This window comes from Falco naumanni, chromosome 12 (assembly GCF_017639655.2).
Source record: "Falco naumanni isolate bFalNau1 chromosome 12, bFalNau1.pat, whole genome shotgun sequence".
Lineage (NCBI taxonomy): Eukaryota > Metazoa > Chordata > Aves > Falconiformes > Falconidae > Falco > Falco naumanni.
The window spans coordinates 17,354,634-17,372,436 of NC_054065.1; the positions used below are offsets into that span (position 1 = coordinate 17,354,634).

The following is a 17,803-nucleotide window of genomic DNA, read 5'->3' on the forward strand; positions in this document are numbered from 1 at the left end:
CTAAAAGCTGGGGCCCGTACAAGCATTTCAGCCTCTCTCAGTTGCACGCCAGGCTGTCGACAGGCGAGGCACGGTTCCAGCGTTGCTGAGCACCACCATGCCAGATGACGCAGAGACTGTGGTCAGGACTTCTGTGGGAATACTCAGGGCTTTGTTGCTCTACTTTTTAAGAGGGTTGTAGTCGAGGCTATAATGACCCTGACTATCACTCAAATAAGTATTTCCTATTTTGGCCCCATCTAGGACCAAAAATACTTGAGTTGTGCCAAACAGAGGCAAAACTCCTGATTGGTCCTGATTTTTGAGGTGGTAAACAGCCTTTCCTAGCAACATAAGATAGTTACTACTTAATTTTACCTCTCTGTCATTGCATTAGAGAAACAAAACACATTGGCAGTTGTGTTACACAATAAAATCTTCAGTGCAGGCTTTACAGTTTGTTGTATCAGCACAGCAGCCACTCTGCAGAAGGGGAAGGCTGTGGTGTATTTCAACAGCGTGTATGGGAACAGGCATGCCACATTTTTCATCGATGTCTAACATCAGTAAACAAGACTGAACAAACATGACTAAACTGATTTCAGAATAACAACACTGAATAAATAGACCCTTCAAAAGTTCCTCTGATTATTGCGTTTCTTCCAGCACATGAATCCACATGTGGCTTTTCTGCCCCACACAACTTACCTCAGCACATAGTTGACACAGACGATACACTGAGGCTGTAGGTTGCGCGTATTGTAAATCACTGTTCCTTGAGTCTCCAGCCACACATAGCCACCGTGCTTGGCAAGCATACGGTACTGGCCCGTCACTACTTGACCTTTTGTACACACTGAGAAAAGGGGTCAGAGATATAAATAATGCGGCAGGACAGGAACGCACAATATGTAACACTTGTCTTAAATAAACCGCTTCTGAGTTTTCATTATGCAAAACTGCACTAAGGCAGTCGTTAGCAAGGATGCTTATCTTTGGGGAAATTCAGCCATTTTAAATATAAAAGGGGATGTTCATTTGAGGCTTCTACTCAAGACTGGAAATCTGAGTTCTGGCATTTGAGTTCTTGAGATGGTCTGAGCATTCAGGTAAGAGTGTGGGATTTTTCGGATTTTTCTAATAAGATCCATGCTGCCCCCAAAATAATGCCTGCTGACTGCACGTTTCTTGAGAGTCCCTGTCCTAAAAGCACCTCCCTTTGGGCTCTAAGGCTGACTTGTGGGAAAGTGAATTTATTTAGGAAACTATTTAATAGTTTCCTTATTTAGGTGACCGATAAGCTCAAGAATCAGATGATTTAGAAACTATACTCACACAAAAAACCCCACCACCTCATAATTTAAATCTATACCTATCTCTTTTTATACCTTAGAATTAGGAGCTGGAACTATCAATACCACAAGTAAAGTGAAGGTGTCATTAGCACAGCATTGGTTTTAAGAGGCTGAAGAAGTAATATCACTCTCTAAAAAGTATCAAAGTTAAGAATGTAAATGGTATTGTTCTGCCTAGAGAAAAAAAGGCTGAACTACTACATATCTCTGTCTGGTTGGTCTGTGCTGTTCCTCTGCAATAGCTTGAAATTAGCAGCCTAGAAGGAACGAAGACCCATGTGACAAATCAAATAATGTCTAACTCTAAATGCTTTTTTGAACTGTCCTGTGTTTTTTAAACAATAAACTGACAAAAGTACAACTCAGGTTTAAAGCTTCATCTAAATGTTCGAAGGGTGACACCCCCCATCCCAATATTTTGTAGTATTTGAAGAGAATGAGTTTTCAGTGTGGAGCTTTAGGCTTCTCAGATGTAAAGTTTTATGATGTCCTGCCTGTTGTAATTCACTGTTGTCAGCTGAGGAAAAATAGTTGATCAATGGCAATAAAATTAGAGCTGGAATATGCAAACAGTACTCATACTAATAAGAGTTTGTATTTGTAAGCAGACGTAGTCACATTGAGTAGCAAAATTGGGAACTGACTCAGCTAAACCTTTGACCACACTGGCAATCTTTCCTTTTAAACATCTTTGATGCCTGAAGACAGTATGCCATCAAACTAATGCCCTAAAAATAATGCATTTTGACTCAGTAAGGCTGGAAACTTGATTCTGCAGGTTTTATACAGAAATATTCCTTGTGTATATGGCCATTAACAGAAGCTATTTATTGTCAGTCTCTCCTACATTGCCACCATACAAACGCACAAAGCCATGCCTGTGAAATTTAACAACTGTTTTGCAGATAATTGTTGCTGTGTTTATCCTTCTATCTCTGAAATTTGTTTTCTTCCAAGGAGTATTTAATCATCCTTCATTTAATTTATTTAGACAAAGTAGAACATTACTTTTATTGATTAAATACTTCTGGTGGAACAAAATCAAAAGGCTTTCATTTCAAAGTGTTTTAGTGACTGGACTGTTCTGCTCTGCTTGTGAAACATAATTACACTGCTTCCTAATCATCAGCTCATCAATAAGAGTCACAGTGTAGGCGCCTGTTACATTACAAAGAAGCTTTTTACTGCTTTAATCTTTTTTATTATTATTATTCAAAGCATGTCATGTTCTGATATAATAAAGTACAGCAGAATCCCTCCATGGGGTAATCTCATAAATGACTAATATGCTCATAAACTGCTGACTTTGTTATCAATGCTACCTTTAAGGTTCTGCCTTCAGAGTGAACTACTCACTTTTTCTTTTCTTTTCTTGTGTGTGTGTGAAGTGTACATTACCTGTATCTTTACAGAACTAGTAACATCTCAATGAAATAGGCTCCAGCTATATGCCTTATGCTTGGGTGGAGAAAGGGGGAGGGCAGGGATTAATTTAACTCAACACAAAATTTCTTAATTGCTGAGACACACTTGAGAAATATGATTCACTTGGAAGGCTTGTCAAACTTCTGCTACGTACTAGCAAGCGGCGGGTCCCAGATGGTGACATTCAGCTCCCCACTGAAGTCAATAGCAAAATTCCCATTGGCTTTAAGGGCGACAAGACCAGACTCTAAGTGGAAGTGATTATAGCTTATTAATTGCTGAATTGGAAAATACAGCTCTACAGTCAATCTTTTGTGTAGATTTATGTAACAAGGCAGAGATTTTCAGCTTGCTTGCATAATGTGAAAAACTGGGTATGCCAAATGCACTCTAGTCTTCCATCTGATGGTGACTAATTAAGACTTTCATACTCTATATGCAACTATATTGAAGCCAAGAACAAAAACACTATTGTGGCTTGGTTGAATGTGAGGCTGTTATTTCACCTCAAGAAGAAAAAGAACAACCAACCCTGCAGGACAGTAAAACTGTAATAAGCATGATTTATCACTAAATTAGAAAGAAGGAAAGGGAAGGAGTTCTGCTTCTATCCAAGAGACTCATTTGAGGTTTCTCTCCCTCTTACTTTTCAAATGCGCGTCTCCTTCCTCTACTCCTATGTATCTTTACAACACTAAATGTTTGGCACTGTTAGAATTGATGACTGTATATATAGCATATGTCTAATAAAAAATCTTGTTTAATAAATATGAGCATGCTAAACATGAATTTTGTGGTGGCTGTTTCCATGGCCAGGAAGAACTCGTAAGCTCTGTATAAGTTACATACCTGCTAGGTTACCCTGTGCAGTAGGTAACATTATGAAACCCAGGGATGTTCCCGTTCGGAGGGCTTATGTGGGTTCCCTCAAATCACAGCTTACTGTCACTTTGCCTTTGTGCCTGTTCTCTCAGTTGGTAAGAAGCCTGACTGTCCCAGAAGACATGGGAAGTATTTAGCTTAGAAAAACAAAATTTGCTAGGGATGTAAACTCATGCTTCTGTTGTGGGCAACAGCATTTTTACAGCACAGACTTTGGTCCTGTGCTTTTAACAGTAAAAATCACCCATGCTGATCCTGTGCTATGATAAACACTATGGAACAGTTTGATCCTAAATATTTATAACCTGTGCAGTGCACGGTGCCTTTGAGCACTTCTGCTGGTATAACTCGCTCCTCCAGACTTCTCCTTGACTTCCTTCTGCTTCTCCATCAGTCCTCATGCCCAACAGCAGATGTTTGTAGGACAGATCTCTTTTGAGTAGGCACAACGGCATCTAGACATACACTCTGCACTACATGAGTTGAATTTAACTGCCAGAGCGAGAACAACCTCAATCAATGCCTGGTCAAGATGGGTACTAGAAACTCTCCAGAAATCTTTACGTGGACAAGTCCCGGCTCAGCGGTTCCATTTAACTAACTAGACAGGGATAACCAACAAGGGCTCTCTCTCTCTCCCCTGTTACCAAAGAGACTGCCATCTCTCAGTTCATTCTGTCCCTGGCGTTGTTCCATTCTTAGAAATGCAACTCAATGATTCAGAAGCAACAGTGCGCATACCCCCTCATTTCTCAGGAGGACTCTTAATAGCCCAGCATAGGGTAGGGACATCCTATCTATGAATATCGCTAATTCCTTTTCACTGTTAAAAACATGAGCACATTACCTAAGAAACAATTTTAACAAATACATTCCCAGACAACTCTCTCTAAGTATGGTTTGATTTCTTTTTTTTCTTTTAAGCAGCTCTGGAAACAGGATGATTCATACCAACACTGTTTTACAGCGCACAACTTTAATCACTGCCAAACATTCTTTCAAGTAACATTTCAACTCAAAACTGTCCTGAATCCTTGCCACTGGAACTAATGCATATTCCCTTTTCCCCCTGAGGTCAGACAGTTATTCTTTGCTGCTACTTTTCTCTGCAAAAATCAGAAATACTTTCTGTAAGTCTATTTGGTGGGCAATTCCCTATAGACATGACTTAAGTCATGTGCTTTTCCTGAGGACAGAGACCTTGATCATGGTAACTACAAGGTGTGGGCTGTTTTTTTGTTTGTTTGTTTGTTTGGTTTTTTTTGTAGCTTGTGGTCTCTGGTCTAGAAGCTTCCCTTTGTTTTTGTAAAAAATGTGAGACATTTTATGTGAGACAGAAAGGAAGCGTAACTGTGTGGCCTGCTGAAGAGAGGGAGCAGATCTTGTATCTGTTCTCTGCTCCTGGAATAATTTAGGTACTTTACATTAAAAACAGCTAAAACTGGCAGTTCATAGGCATAAGAATAACAAGAAGCTGTTCCTGGCAGTATATATTATTTGTATAATGCATATCATCCCTTTTAAAAGTCTCCTCACACACCTGCTTTGGGTGGGGGAAGATAGCTGGTATTTGGTAGCAGAAGACAGACTTTCAAAAATACACTGCAGTAAGCTCTTCCTATTACAGCTGCTCTTCCTGCTGAGCCCAACAGCACACCAGAAGGGTAACAGCACCAGTAAAAGCACTTCTCACCAGGCTAGTACTGCCTAACTCAGCTCTTCAAATTTTCTGCTGATCCTTGTATTATCCGGTAAAGAGACGGCGATTCTCCTCTCTACCATCCAAGTTTAGTATGAATTATGGCAAAAATCAGACCCTCTGGAAAGATCAGCAGCACGTTTCAGCTAGACAAGCATGGTAACCTGTAAGTTTTCTCGCAAAGCATAAACACTCTTCTCAGAGAATATCTGCATACAAGCTGCATTTGTGTTTTCAACTACTTATTGAGGTACCCGCAAGCTGTGCTTTACATGCATACTACGAAGAGACGTAAGAATGTGACTTACAGTTCTGGTGACTCTTGGTCATACTCTCCGAGTCCAAAGCATGGTAAAACTCATACGCTGAACGGCCCAGCAGCTCCTCTGGATGGTAACCAATCAACTCTGTTATTCTTGGTTAAAAAGAAAACAAACATTTAAAATTCAGGTCACCTTAGCCTTATGCTGACATGTGCAGGGCAGCTCTCATCAGCTCTAGTCCTTAGATTAACAGAATTAAAACCATAGTATGAGAAATTCTAAACTTTCAAACACATTGGGAGCCGTAGAGGACTTCTGATCACGTTCTGAGATATTTGCATGTTCAGAATAAGCTGTCTTGTACTACTACTGCAATACAAATGCCTAGGGATGTCATTACATGTGTTGCAAATTTTCCCAGGCCTATGGCACAGTGTCTCTTCTAGGGAGCCTCAACTGGAGAGGCATTGCTGATGAAGTTCTCAGGCTGTCCATTACGGGCAGAAACTCCCATCGTGCAAAATCAAATGCATGTGAGGGGCGTCGTGGTTGGCACCATCAAGTTGAAAAGTATGTGTACATTTAAAAAATACATAAAAGGGTTAAATCAGTACTTTGGGTATTGCATTTAATGAAACAAAAATGCAAGGTGAGAAATTAAGGGCAGTTAAAAGAAAAAAAATCAGCTCTTCTACTCAGTGTTTCTCAATTATATGAGAACTTTAGCATATGGATTAGGTTACTTGGGTGACTAATCCACAAACTAAGTAGGATTTTACACAAAGAAAGCTATGATCTCAAAAACTGGACTTTTTTCAGAGCCTTTTTGAGTACTCAGGCAAGGCAGGATTTCTGACAAGTTCCTGAGTAAATGAAAATAGGTCATCAAACTGTGCAGATGATTTTCTCTAATGAGGGCATCGACAAAAAGGTATTTTTTTCTTTTCCTGATTTCAATTTGAAATACTATCACACACAACTTTACAGGAAACACACTTAGTAGAAAAATAATTCAAAAGCAAAGGTATCATATCTTCCAGGAAAATAAGTAAAAATCACTGTTTTCCAAGTCAACAACTCTTGGATGCCTTTCCCTAGCTTTTGAACTGCAGTAACAACCTAAGTAACGTAGCAGAGAGCAGCAGCAGAAATGACTGCAAACCAACTGCTAAGTTGTCGTAAACCTTGAGAAGCCAGGAGGCTTGAAAGGAATGGTATGGTCACATCTTACAGCACAGTATGGTCACATCTTACAGCATGCCCCTGCCGTTAATGGTAGAGCCCAAGTTTTATACCTTCTAAGTCAGTCCCTTGGTAAGGCTTTATTTGCCACCACCACATCTGATTAGTGACATTGCTACTTTTAAGAGACACATCCTCAGGTTTGTGCACTCCCTGGAAGGACAGCCTTGGCCCAGCCCTCCAGACACAAGCATGTCTTTACAAGACAGACATGTAAATATTGTAAAACAAACAGAGCAAGAGCATGGCATTCATCTCCTGGGTACCCCTCCAGCAAGGAAGACACATAAGATGGAGCTATTTTGTGTATGGTTTGAGCGCCAAGGCATTGAGTCAGCTTTTCCCTCGCCTCCACAGAACTGTACAGCTCATACCCCTGGGACACCTTGGTGTTGTCACTCTGAAAACTGCTCACTGTCCTAATTTCCATAGAATGAACCTAGACATATAATGGTCTAGTTAACCAAAGAGTGTAATTGGTCTTATTTGGTTCCCCTCAAAGATGTACTCTTCTGTTTATGTTTACAGTTTTATCTATGCTTACAGTTAGACTGGCAAAGGGAAAATTCTTGAATCAGGTTTCAAAGAGTTGCTTTTTTGACTCTTATCACTGACAAGCTTCTGAGATTGTAAATTGCACCCCAGTCAAATCTGTAACTTTTATCTGAAACCACAATTGCTTTTTCTTTTTTAATAAAAGCAGTAGTTCTCATAATGAGTTGGTCGTCAGAGCTGAACCGTCAGGAGAAAACAACAAACACAGAAGGAGCCCTAATACAAGTAAGGCTCCCAAAACACAGTTGCTGCTTGCCTTTATGCAGTCAGCTGGGACATACTGGTGTAAGTGGCCAGACGCTTTTGCCAAGACCAGTGTAAATATACAGTCTTTAAAAACAGAAAGTATGGTCTCTCGTTATATAATGGCATAGTATCATAAAACCAACCCGGTTACTTTGGAGCTCATCACAAGGGGAAGGCTTTTAAAATTCGGGAAGCTGAGGATTTGTTCTTAATCCAGACTGTGAGCCAAGTAGGGGTTGAGCAGGGAGAAGGAAAAGGAAATAAAGATAATGGAAAAAAAAGAAGCATCATGTACCCAGCAGCGCCAATGCAAATCCAAAACCGCATTACAGCCTTCATGGGTGCCAACAGTGGAACTGAGAGAGCAAACAAAAACTATGCGTTACAGCAAGCTGAGGGACTCGTAACACTTATTGTACAGGCACTGCAATCTCTGTGCAAAATTTTCTATTCCAATCCTGTAATTCCCCTTTCAAACTGCTCCTCGCTTTCATAAGGAGCGCCCTCACTATAAAATTACTCTTCTTGTCATTCCACAGCACAGAATGACTTGTGGTACAGTCCTGCTGTGGCAATGTTGAATTTAATCAGATTTAATGTAATCTTGGTTGAAAGTCAGCAAGCGGGTTGATAACTTTTTACTTCAACAAGCCAAAAAAGTATACAGCAAGATAAAAATAAGATATCAAAGAATCACCCACAAACCCCATAACATTCGCCACATTCTGACCTGTGCCCGATAACAGTGAAATACTAGTCAAGAGTAATTATTTTAAAAGTTACTTTAAAAAAAAAGAAAAAAATTTAAACAGCCTCTAAGTCCCTGTCAACTGATTTGTTAATCTGTTACCACTATTCAGATTCATTACATTTCTTTTTAAACGCTCCTGGAAGTAAAATTATTTTTAAAAGGAATTATAGACTGTTTCTTTCTCCCAGCCTAAAAAAAGCCTAAAAATGGGCTGAAAGTGTTTCCTAGACACATTTTTAAATGCCACTATTTTATAACAAACACCCTCTCTCTAAAAATTGTTAGCAGCACTGGTTTTGGGTGCATGAATCAGCAGATTACACCCTCCTTTATTCCTCCTCTGGTGCTGCTGACTCTGAAAAGCTTAAAAAAAATCTCAGGGGCTGCAGGCAGTGCAGGGCTGGAAATCAGATCAGCCAGTTCCATGCTGCATCACGCACCATGGCCGAGGCAGGCAGCTCTCCCCATCTCCATCACACCCGTCCCGAGACGTTTGTGGATGAAGACTGGCCACGGCCGAGAGCCTGAACAGCACCTGGGCCAGGAGGCAGCGAGTGCTTCTGCAAAGGTCCCCACACTGACCTCACTTGAGGTCACTTTGAGGTTTGCCAGTGAGGTGCATCCTCCAAATTCTGCCTGCTTTCTACAGGAGCCTTTTAGCAATGCAAAATGCCAAGTGAATACACAGAGGACTAAGTGCCAAGGAAAAAGCATCCTAAGGAGCGATGAGGAGGAAGAGGAGTACATAACTAAAAAGAGTCACAGAAATCGATATACCCCATGGGACCAAAGGGTCATTTACAAAAAAACCCACAACTGAGTCCAGAACACTGGACTTCTACTTTTGCTTAGACACCAGACAGAAAATTGCTTTGTGCAAGCTGTGGAATGACAAAATTGGAAAACAAACTGTGTGGTGGTTTGGATGGCATTCCTGCCATGGTAGGCTTTGTGTTTCCTTTGCATTTGTAAAGCCTAAATTGGTACTAATTAGAGCGATAATAACAATTTTTGTTGAAGACAACAGGTGAGCTGACAGGCTGTTTATTCTCCCATTAAGCACTCATTTCTGAAAACACAAAATACTTTTTGGGGATTCTTAATTTTGCCAGACTGACACTTCAGTATTGTGAGCTAAACTTGTCACCATGATGTGCTGAGGTTCTCAGAGAACGCAGTCAAGAGCGGGCAGTAGTCCTCTGCAATAGCACATCTCCCAACTACCACTACTTAACTGCTTTTTGAGCAGTTTCTCTTAATATACCCATTTCTTGGGATGTGGAGCAAAGGCAAAGTTTTATGCTTAGGGTACACAATGGAGAAACAAGTGATCTGAATCCTGTTTCTCTATTTGTACAACTTGACTCTACTTTCTCTCTTGGAGACGTGGCAAAGCAACAAAGCTCACTGCTTCAAAGGCTACATCTCCTACGAGATGAGCTATTTCGAGTGTTTTGGTTTTTCTTAAAATTGGGCTTTTCTGTCTCTTTATAGGAGCACAAAGCTTTTTATTGTATACCATTTCTTGAGTTAAAATTGTATCATAAGAACCATCAGGACTGAGAAGTCAGGCTCTTTGTGAAGGAGGGCTGTAATGTTTACTGCTCATAGAAAAATAGCTGGGTGTGTATTCATCGGGCTGTGTGTGGACTGTGTGTGTGAGGGTGTGGATCTCTTAACAAAGTCTTTCTGTATTCAAACTGTTACCAAGTTATTGAAGTTAAATTGGTCTTGACGGGAACAAACAAACAAAATTATACTTTAAGCAGAACGAAGGGGGGGGGGGGGGGGGGGGGGGGAAGCCCAACACAGCCATTATGCCTGGGGTAACGCACTGCCAGGCTGCTGGAGCAGGCAACAGGGCAGTGTGGCCATCCTGCCAAGAACCCACACTTCCTCTCAAAAATAATTATGGCTTCTTCTACTCTAACCCAGGGCCATGAAAAGAATAAAATGCAAAATCCTGGGACCCCTGCCCACTCCTCAGAGGGATGGCTGGCCTGGTCAGGTGTAACTGCCCTGCTAGGCAAAAAAGCTAGATGGGTACATGAAAAACTTGACCAGGATCCTGTCTCTCCAACTCAATTGGTCTATCTAAATCAAAGTTTTGTTATTAACAGAAGTAATTGGTCATGCTTTTTTCTGAAATGTGACATATACCAAAAGCCAGTTTTGCCAAATGTGGATCTTTGCTTCAGATATCATCACTTCACTGTTGTTGCCATACTGCATTTCCCCCCTGAACAGGGAACAGAGGGACAGGAGGTCCCTTCAAATGCTTATTTGCATTCTCACCTAATTCGAAAATATTCCCCAGATATAGGTCAGATGGTAAAATGACTTAAATCCTCTTCTAAGGTCCTGTGCCTGCATATTTCTGTTTCACAGGGACATAACTAGAAGCACAATACAACTCTGTTTCCTCTCAGCTGGGCACAGCCTGGATCTCACACGTACACTTCTATCAGGAGAAACCTAACTGGAGCCAACACCGTCCTGTTCTGAAGCATCCTACATCCTCCATTGCTCCTTTTTCTTCTTCAACTCTTCCATTGAAATGTTCCAATCAAGAAAAAGCAGAAAAGAGTATAACTAATTGGGTTTCCTGTAACCAGGAGCATACAATACCCCAAAGCAAGCCATGCCTTCAAAGTAATGGAGAACATATGCTTTTCAGTGTGCCAGCGCCAGGGAACTGGTTTGTGATGCAGCCTCTGGAGCTGCTGCCTGCACATCTCACGCTGTGCAGAACAGATTTGTTTCCCTATCCTCTTCCCTCATGCATGCTACCCACAGCAATTACGGGCAAAGAGCGCTTCCCTCTCCCCTCCCCAGCACCCCAGGGTGGTCGCAGGGGTGCAAGTGAAAAGCCAGCACCACCTACAATGCCACATCACCCTCCCTGCTTTCAAAACCCTGTTCCCCACCAAAACCCTGCATATGGTTTTTCCTTTGGTACGCATGAACGTAAAGGCTGAGACTGCATGTGCTGGGGCGCCTGAAGTAGTTTTGGGGTTTTCTGTCAAATTCAGATACAACTTTCACTTTCGTTTTGTGGATTTTTCCATCGCAGAAACTTATTGCCACTATTTCTATCTACCCGTCACCCCCATGGCCCTGCACAAGAAGGTAATGCCAAGCATCAGCTATACCACCAAGGTAAGAAAACTGCCTCCATACAAAGACTTGCCTTTTTTTTCTGACTGAAACACCCTCACTGGCAATCTTCCCCAACACAAAAGCATTGTGCAGCTGAACTAAATCCTTACTTGGATTACTGAATTGTACCACTGATCAGCATTTCCGTATTACGGCTAAAATAATCCTTCCTGTAAACCACTTAGCCAAGATAAGTGGAACAAGGGAACGTTTTTAAATCACTCTCCAGGCACGGCTGAAGAAGGCATTGAACAGAACAACCTATTTTTATTATATATATCTCACAAACGTTTCTTTGCAGGCTGATTACCTTGCAAAAGCTGTTTCAAGAATACAAACGTGTTCCACCTCACCACTGGCAAGTCATAGGTCCACATATATAAATTATTTTTAGAAAGCAAAATATATGGGCTAGTGTCTCACACATTTTAAATGAGGGATGACCAGACTTGCCTGCTTCATTTCGCATCTGTCCTGCACCCTTCCTGAGGAAAAGCCAAAAAAATCTAGGCACTTCATGTCAGCCAACTAGCTTTTGTCACAAAGTGCTGAAAGGTACCCAGCCTATATTTTCCATGTTACTTTGTGATAGATGAAGACCATGAGCTTTCCTAAGGAGATGACAGATGTGATCCTGATTTTCTGCAAGGTTGAATTTCAGCTTCACATACAGCTCTCTTTTGCACCCAGTTAAGCTTCATGCGGAAGGTAGATGCTTCCATTAGTAAGGTCTAGCATGGCTGCCATTCATTAAGGTACTTTCTCAGAAATTCTAGTTTCTTTAACCAAATGCTTCAAAACCAAAAACTTTATGCTCCCTGGAAGAAGACTTATCCCCACCAGATAAACTCCAAAGGGGATACTCAGATTGCTGCAGAAGCCTGGTAGAGGAGGCACGCTGCTCTCAGTGATATCAGCCCTGAACTGGAAAGACACAGTCTCTTACAGAGAAATGAGCTGTGTCAGCCCTGCTGTGTCGCTGCAGACAGGCCAGAGCACATTGAAAAGGGTTTAGGCATCTGACTGGCACATGCTGCTTTTCCTCCTCTGCTCCTCAGCCTGGATTTACATTCTTGGCACAAGCTGCTCCTTCAATGCAATTTGTCTAGCAGCACCAAATTTGATAAGAACAGCCGAGTGTTTTGCATTTTTATGTGTCTAGTGATGTGTCGCCTGTTGGAGTGAAATCAGCATCCCTCTGGGAGGAAAAGGAGAGCCAGGAGGATCTGCTGGGAAGAACCTGAAAGGTTTGTGACATCTCTTCCTTCTCTGGCCTGGCTGGCTTTTTACAGCTTTATCATAATCTCAGTAAAACATGAATGGAGTATCCAACCAAAACTATCTAGTAAAAGATGTGCCGTTTTGTTGCCTGGTTCAAAAAACCACCAAAACCAAATGCCAAAACAAAACAACCATGAAGTTCCCTACAAGTTAAATCCTCCAGAGGAAGCTGCTGTATTTCACTGCCACATGAAAAGTTTCCCTGTAAATCAATTCCCACTATTTAAGACAGGGCATAATATGTCATTCTTTTTAAAATACGCATGTGTGTCTTTAATGGGATAGTAACAGTTCCTCTAATTCTCATTTATAATTTCTTATGCATTAAGTCTGGCAGAGACATGTGAATGCTGCAATACAGCAAAATCCTCTGTTATTCTCCTCCACCCGGCCACTGAATGGCCCCACTAATTCCAAGGCACATTGCTTTTAATAATGAGTCACTACCATATTGTTGCTTCCCTCCTCAGCAGCAAAATCCTATTGGTATCTTAATATTTTTATCCTGAAAGTCTTAACATGGAAAAAAAAAGAAGTCTGTTTTATTGCGGTTACATCAGAGGACATTTCCAGTTACAGCACACTTGCTGCAAAATTCTCAGAGAGGTCAGAAGAAGGTCAGTCACAAGTTTCACACTTGTAATCTCACTTTCATCCACAGCTGCTAACACTGCTAGTTTATACGGTTGCTTCATCACATTGTTTAAAATAATAATCTTGCATAATACAAGTTTTAAAAAAAAACACTGAAGGATGAAAAAAAAAACACCCAACATCTCAATCCTGTGACTTTTTGCATAAAATGTGAGCATACCTATATACCACTGACAGCCCCTCAGCAATTACGAGCTCCTCTGAATTTCAGGAGACCAGTTTCATTAGACAGAAAACTTCATATTAAATTCAGGGGTGACCTCATAAATGAAAAAAAACCAACCCAAAATGCAACACCAAGCACCAAATGCACAGTAGTACAGACAGAGCTTTCTGGGGAGATGGGGAACAGGAAGACACTTCATGGGAAGGGATCTCTGGCTTACTTGCAAGCAGGGAAAATGGTTATCACAAAATGTAGACAGGGAAAAGAGGCAGGTGGTATGAAATGCCATGGAGACCCAGGGGAAATCAGACAGGTGGAGTCTAGGGGGATCTCCACTTTTTCCACTCAAGAGGGAAGTGTGGGGAGTGGAGGACACAGCTCCTTGCCTGACTCAGTATCTTCCCCTCCCATTCAATTCACCACTAAAAGTGGCAGATAGATAACCAGCAAAGGTGTTTACTTTTCACTGAGCAAGAGCCTAGAACCCCATTCAGAGCTGCAGATGCTCTGGATGCCTTAGCAATTCTTAGTTAATCTAGAGCATAAAGTAATTCCCAACTAACTGATAATACCATCCCGGGCAAACCAACTGTAAAACAGTCCTTGACTAAGGTCCGTAAGGCATGGCATTTGAGATATTTTCTAAAAAATGAGAGCAGAAACCCTGCGTACTCCGATTCAGATTGTTAAAACCCAAGAAGACAATGCTTATGGCTCTAAGTGGCCTCATCTTCTGCCAGTGAACTTTAATTCCTCACGCAGCAGGAGGAGGAAACACAGCAGGAGTACCATTTTGCCTGAATTGAGATTTGATGTGGATGAGGTGAGCCACTGAACAGCAGCCTTGGTAACAGACTGTACTTCCTTCTAGTCCTTGCTTACCAGGTCCACACAGGAAGACATTTGGAGGGACTGCTTGTTTCATTCAAGAAGATAGAAACACCTATGAAAAGGAAAAATCAGTGGAGTTTACCTGTCGTCACAGTAGGTAAATTTCATGTCCATGCTATGGCGACTCAGGAAGGTCTTGCTGTCCAGGGGGATATCGATGTTTGAAGGATGCTGAATAGGCTCACACATTATTATAAGGCAGGTGAGAAGAGGCTCTTTATACCCACACAGAGTGTGAGGAGGACAGGTGTTGTACACTTTAACTTGTCCAGTGCAGTGCAAAACCTGAAATGATGATTTTTTGAATGAGAAACAAACTTAAAATGTAATTTCTGTACATGCCAAAATGTCTTGTGAAACCAAACCTGCTTGTTATGGCTCAAATATGGTACCTTCCACATGGCAGACTTGAGGTTAACAGTTCTGCCTCTGTTGGTAACAGTGCATTTCATCCTCATGAAGAAGTCACGCTCAGTTGACATGTCTTTGCTTTTCTTTCCAAAGCCTGGACCTGTAAGAGGACAGTGGCAAATGAGTTTTCTCAGTTTTGATTCTTATTTTCTTCTACTTACAAGCATGAAGGATTCAACAGAAATAATAATCATCCAATGATTTACCTGCAGAGACCATCAAAGATGCATGGACCATTGAAGAGCAGTTTGTAGAGCTCAGGCCTAAAACTTTAAGTGGAACTTAAATAGGACTTTGTGCATTCAAACCTATGTTTTAGCTTGCAGCACATAAATCTTTGCAAAGTGCTACAAGTGAAAACGTTATGTCTGTCTTGATGAAAGGAAAACATTAAACGAACAGTTCTTAGTCTTATTATATTTAAGCAATTATTTGGGAAAACAAACCTGCAAAGCATTGAATAACAGTTAATGATTACTCTAAGAATGAAAATTCCCTTTACCCTGACTAACAGATCTCTACTGCTAGCTAATTACTTCATTTGGTTATTTAAAAAGCAAACAGTGACTCTTTTATTGTCATTATTACCATTTTTCAGACTCAGATTCTCTCGAATTTCTTCATGGTCACATGGATGAGTGAAGTCAAAAATGCTGTGTCCAGTTAATTCCACCTGTGCAGAAGAAAGAACTACACTTAGCCAAATAAAAGCAACTGATAGCAGTTATTTGGTTTTAAATACCACCTATTCAGATGAAACTGGTCACGTTCAAAGTGCATTGACAGGATGCCCACAGACACAAGTCCTGTGACCCTCTCTTTGTCTAGACTATGCATAACTTATTATTTTCTCCCAAGAACAATTCCCTAGTTTTGGATTTGCACAGTGCAGTTAACAGTCAACACCAATGGTTATTTTCAACACAGAAGGAAAAAAAAAATAATCCACAAAGCTGAAAAGGGTGGACCTAAAAGGAAAGCTCTGTCACCTCTGTCCCATAGTCTAAGGCACAAGCTGAATAAAAAGCCTTTTCTCCTCTCTACAGTAACACCTAGGAAGGCAAGTTTGCAGTCCCCAAAGACACTACAACTTTGATAAAAAGGCAGAGGGAAAAGCCCCCACTGTGGTCTGGTGTGCAGGGTGCCTGCCTGATAAATAAGACATTTTATTTCCAGTCTTTTTCGCAGTGACAGGCAGCTGTTTTTCTGCATTTGGGCATAGGATTCGTTTCTAGGAATTGTGTTACAGAGACAGGAAAGTGTTAGGGAACAAGTTACCTGGGTAAGACCCATGTATTTGTTGACATTCTCTGACAAAAAGATCATGTCTCCATCCTGTGTCACCACGGCAATAAATCCCTCCAAAGCTTTCAGGTACAAGTGGTCCATCTGCTGGTCTGCCTCTAGTTCATTCTCAGTGTCAGCACATACTGAGAAAAAAAGAAAAAAAAGCCTATAAAGTCTCCAGCACCCTACCCAGCCTTTTTCAACACAAGTGCATCCAGTTACAAGGCAACAAAGTATTTCTCTGCTGTTAGAATTTGCTTTCCACAAACCCCTTCTGCCGGGGCCTTCTAAACAGTGTATGAAAGATGTGCTTGTCACTAGAAAGGCATTTTCTAAACTTTTTGGCAAATGCAACAGGCCCTCTATTCACCCCTAGCCTGTGTCTGCCAGACATGTTTTTAGTACATAACACCTATATAATACCTAGAAACTGAAGCACATCTTCTTTGTGCCTATTCTTTTGGCCACACACAACCTTTGTACCTCCTAGCAGGCACAAGGTATAGGGCAAATCTTACAGAAGGTGAGTAAATCTGGGCATTGCTAACAAACATCTAACAAAAGACTCTCCCATCAGGTCAGGTTCTCTACGAAGTTCAAGTACTGCTCCTACGGAGTGTGCCTCCTGTGTGGACCCCCGCACTCCGTATGGAAACGTCTGTTAACACCGCCTTTAGTAGAAAAAGGGGAAAACCACTCCCTTGAAATCCTTTCGGAGAATCTCTCACCCCATAAAACTCAATATTCCTGGGAAAACCAGATCCATCCCACCGATACCTGCTTTTCCATCTGCAGCCATCAGAACTCCCTATGCACCACGCCACCCGACTGTCACACTTCACCACCCAGTGACATTCCTCCTGTCCCCAAGGAGGAGAGCCTCAGGCCCCACTTACACCTACACCCCGTGTGTTTGCCTACGCAGATTCATGAACCCAGTGCACCTATCCATTTTCGGGAAAGACATTTTTGGGAAAGATGTGCCACTGTTGTCCTGAAATCTTAAAGACCGTGCTAGAATATTTTTTAAAGCTTTTTTTTTTTTTTTTTTTTTTTTGGTTACAAGGTTTCCTGTTGCTTTCTGCCTGTGCTCTGGAGACAATTGATGGCATTGCTGTGCCCTCTTGTTGTGTGTGCTCCGTGTTGCTCATCTCCTGCGATGGGAAGCACTAAGTAAGCAAAGTCACAAGCAGGGAGGAAGGGGGAGATGCTGCTCCTCCTGATGCCAGTCACCCACGTGCCCACTCAGCACTCCTGCCTTCCCTTCTACACTTCGGAGTATGTTTCAGCTCCACGAATAAGCCGCCTGCAGGAGAGGATTTGTAGATGTCTAGTATCAAAAAATTTCTGTGTAGGAGCTGGCCCATTAATTTCTTGACGTGTTTTATGTGAAACTTCTGGGATTACTTTTTTACAAAACTATTTGCAGATATTGCATCTGGTCTGTGTACCTCAGACATGCTGTGGAGAGCTTATCTTTACAGTTTTGTCAGTTAGCCTGCACATTTGTGATCAGTCACTGCAAATACACATAGTGGTAAGCCTCTAAATTCGGGG

The 17,803-nt window shown here is 41.5% G+C and overlaps 1 protein-coding gene across 5 annotated transcripts in view; it reads right to left on the minus strand.

The window, feature by feature from the left end:
• The window catches only part of EPAS1 (endothelial PAS domain protein 1), a 115,685-nt gene that overhangs the window by 8,526 nt on the left and 89,356 nt on the right, over nucleotides 1–17,803 (minus strand). For 4 of the 5 annotated variants that reach the window (XM_040611936.1, XM_040611937.1, XM_040611939.1 and 1 more), the window contains exons 3-9: nucleotides 16,238–16,389; nucleotides 15,548–15,632; nucleotides 15,166–15,228; nucleotides 14,941–15,059; nucleotides 14,631–14,833; nucleotides 5,649–5,755; nucleotides 688–835 (exon numbers count right to left, since the gene is read on the minus strand). In XM_040611936.1, the coding sequence (XP_040467870.1) occupies nucleotides 688–835; nucleotides 5,649–5,755; nucleotides 14,631–14,833; nucleotides 14,941–15,059; nucleotides 15,166–15,228; nucleotides 15,548–15,632; nucleotides 16,238–16,389 (877 nt within the window). The remainder of the gene's footprint in view (nucleotides 1–687; nucleotides 836–5,648; nucleotides 5,756–14,630; nucleotides 14,834–14,940; nucleotides 15,060–15,165; nucleotides 15,229–15,547; nucleotides 15,633–16,237; nucleotides 16,390–17,803) is intronic. The other variant, XM_040611940.1, reaches the window with a different exon arrangement.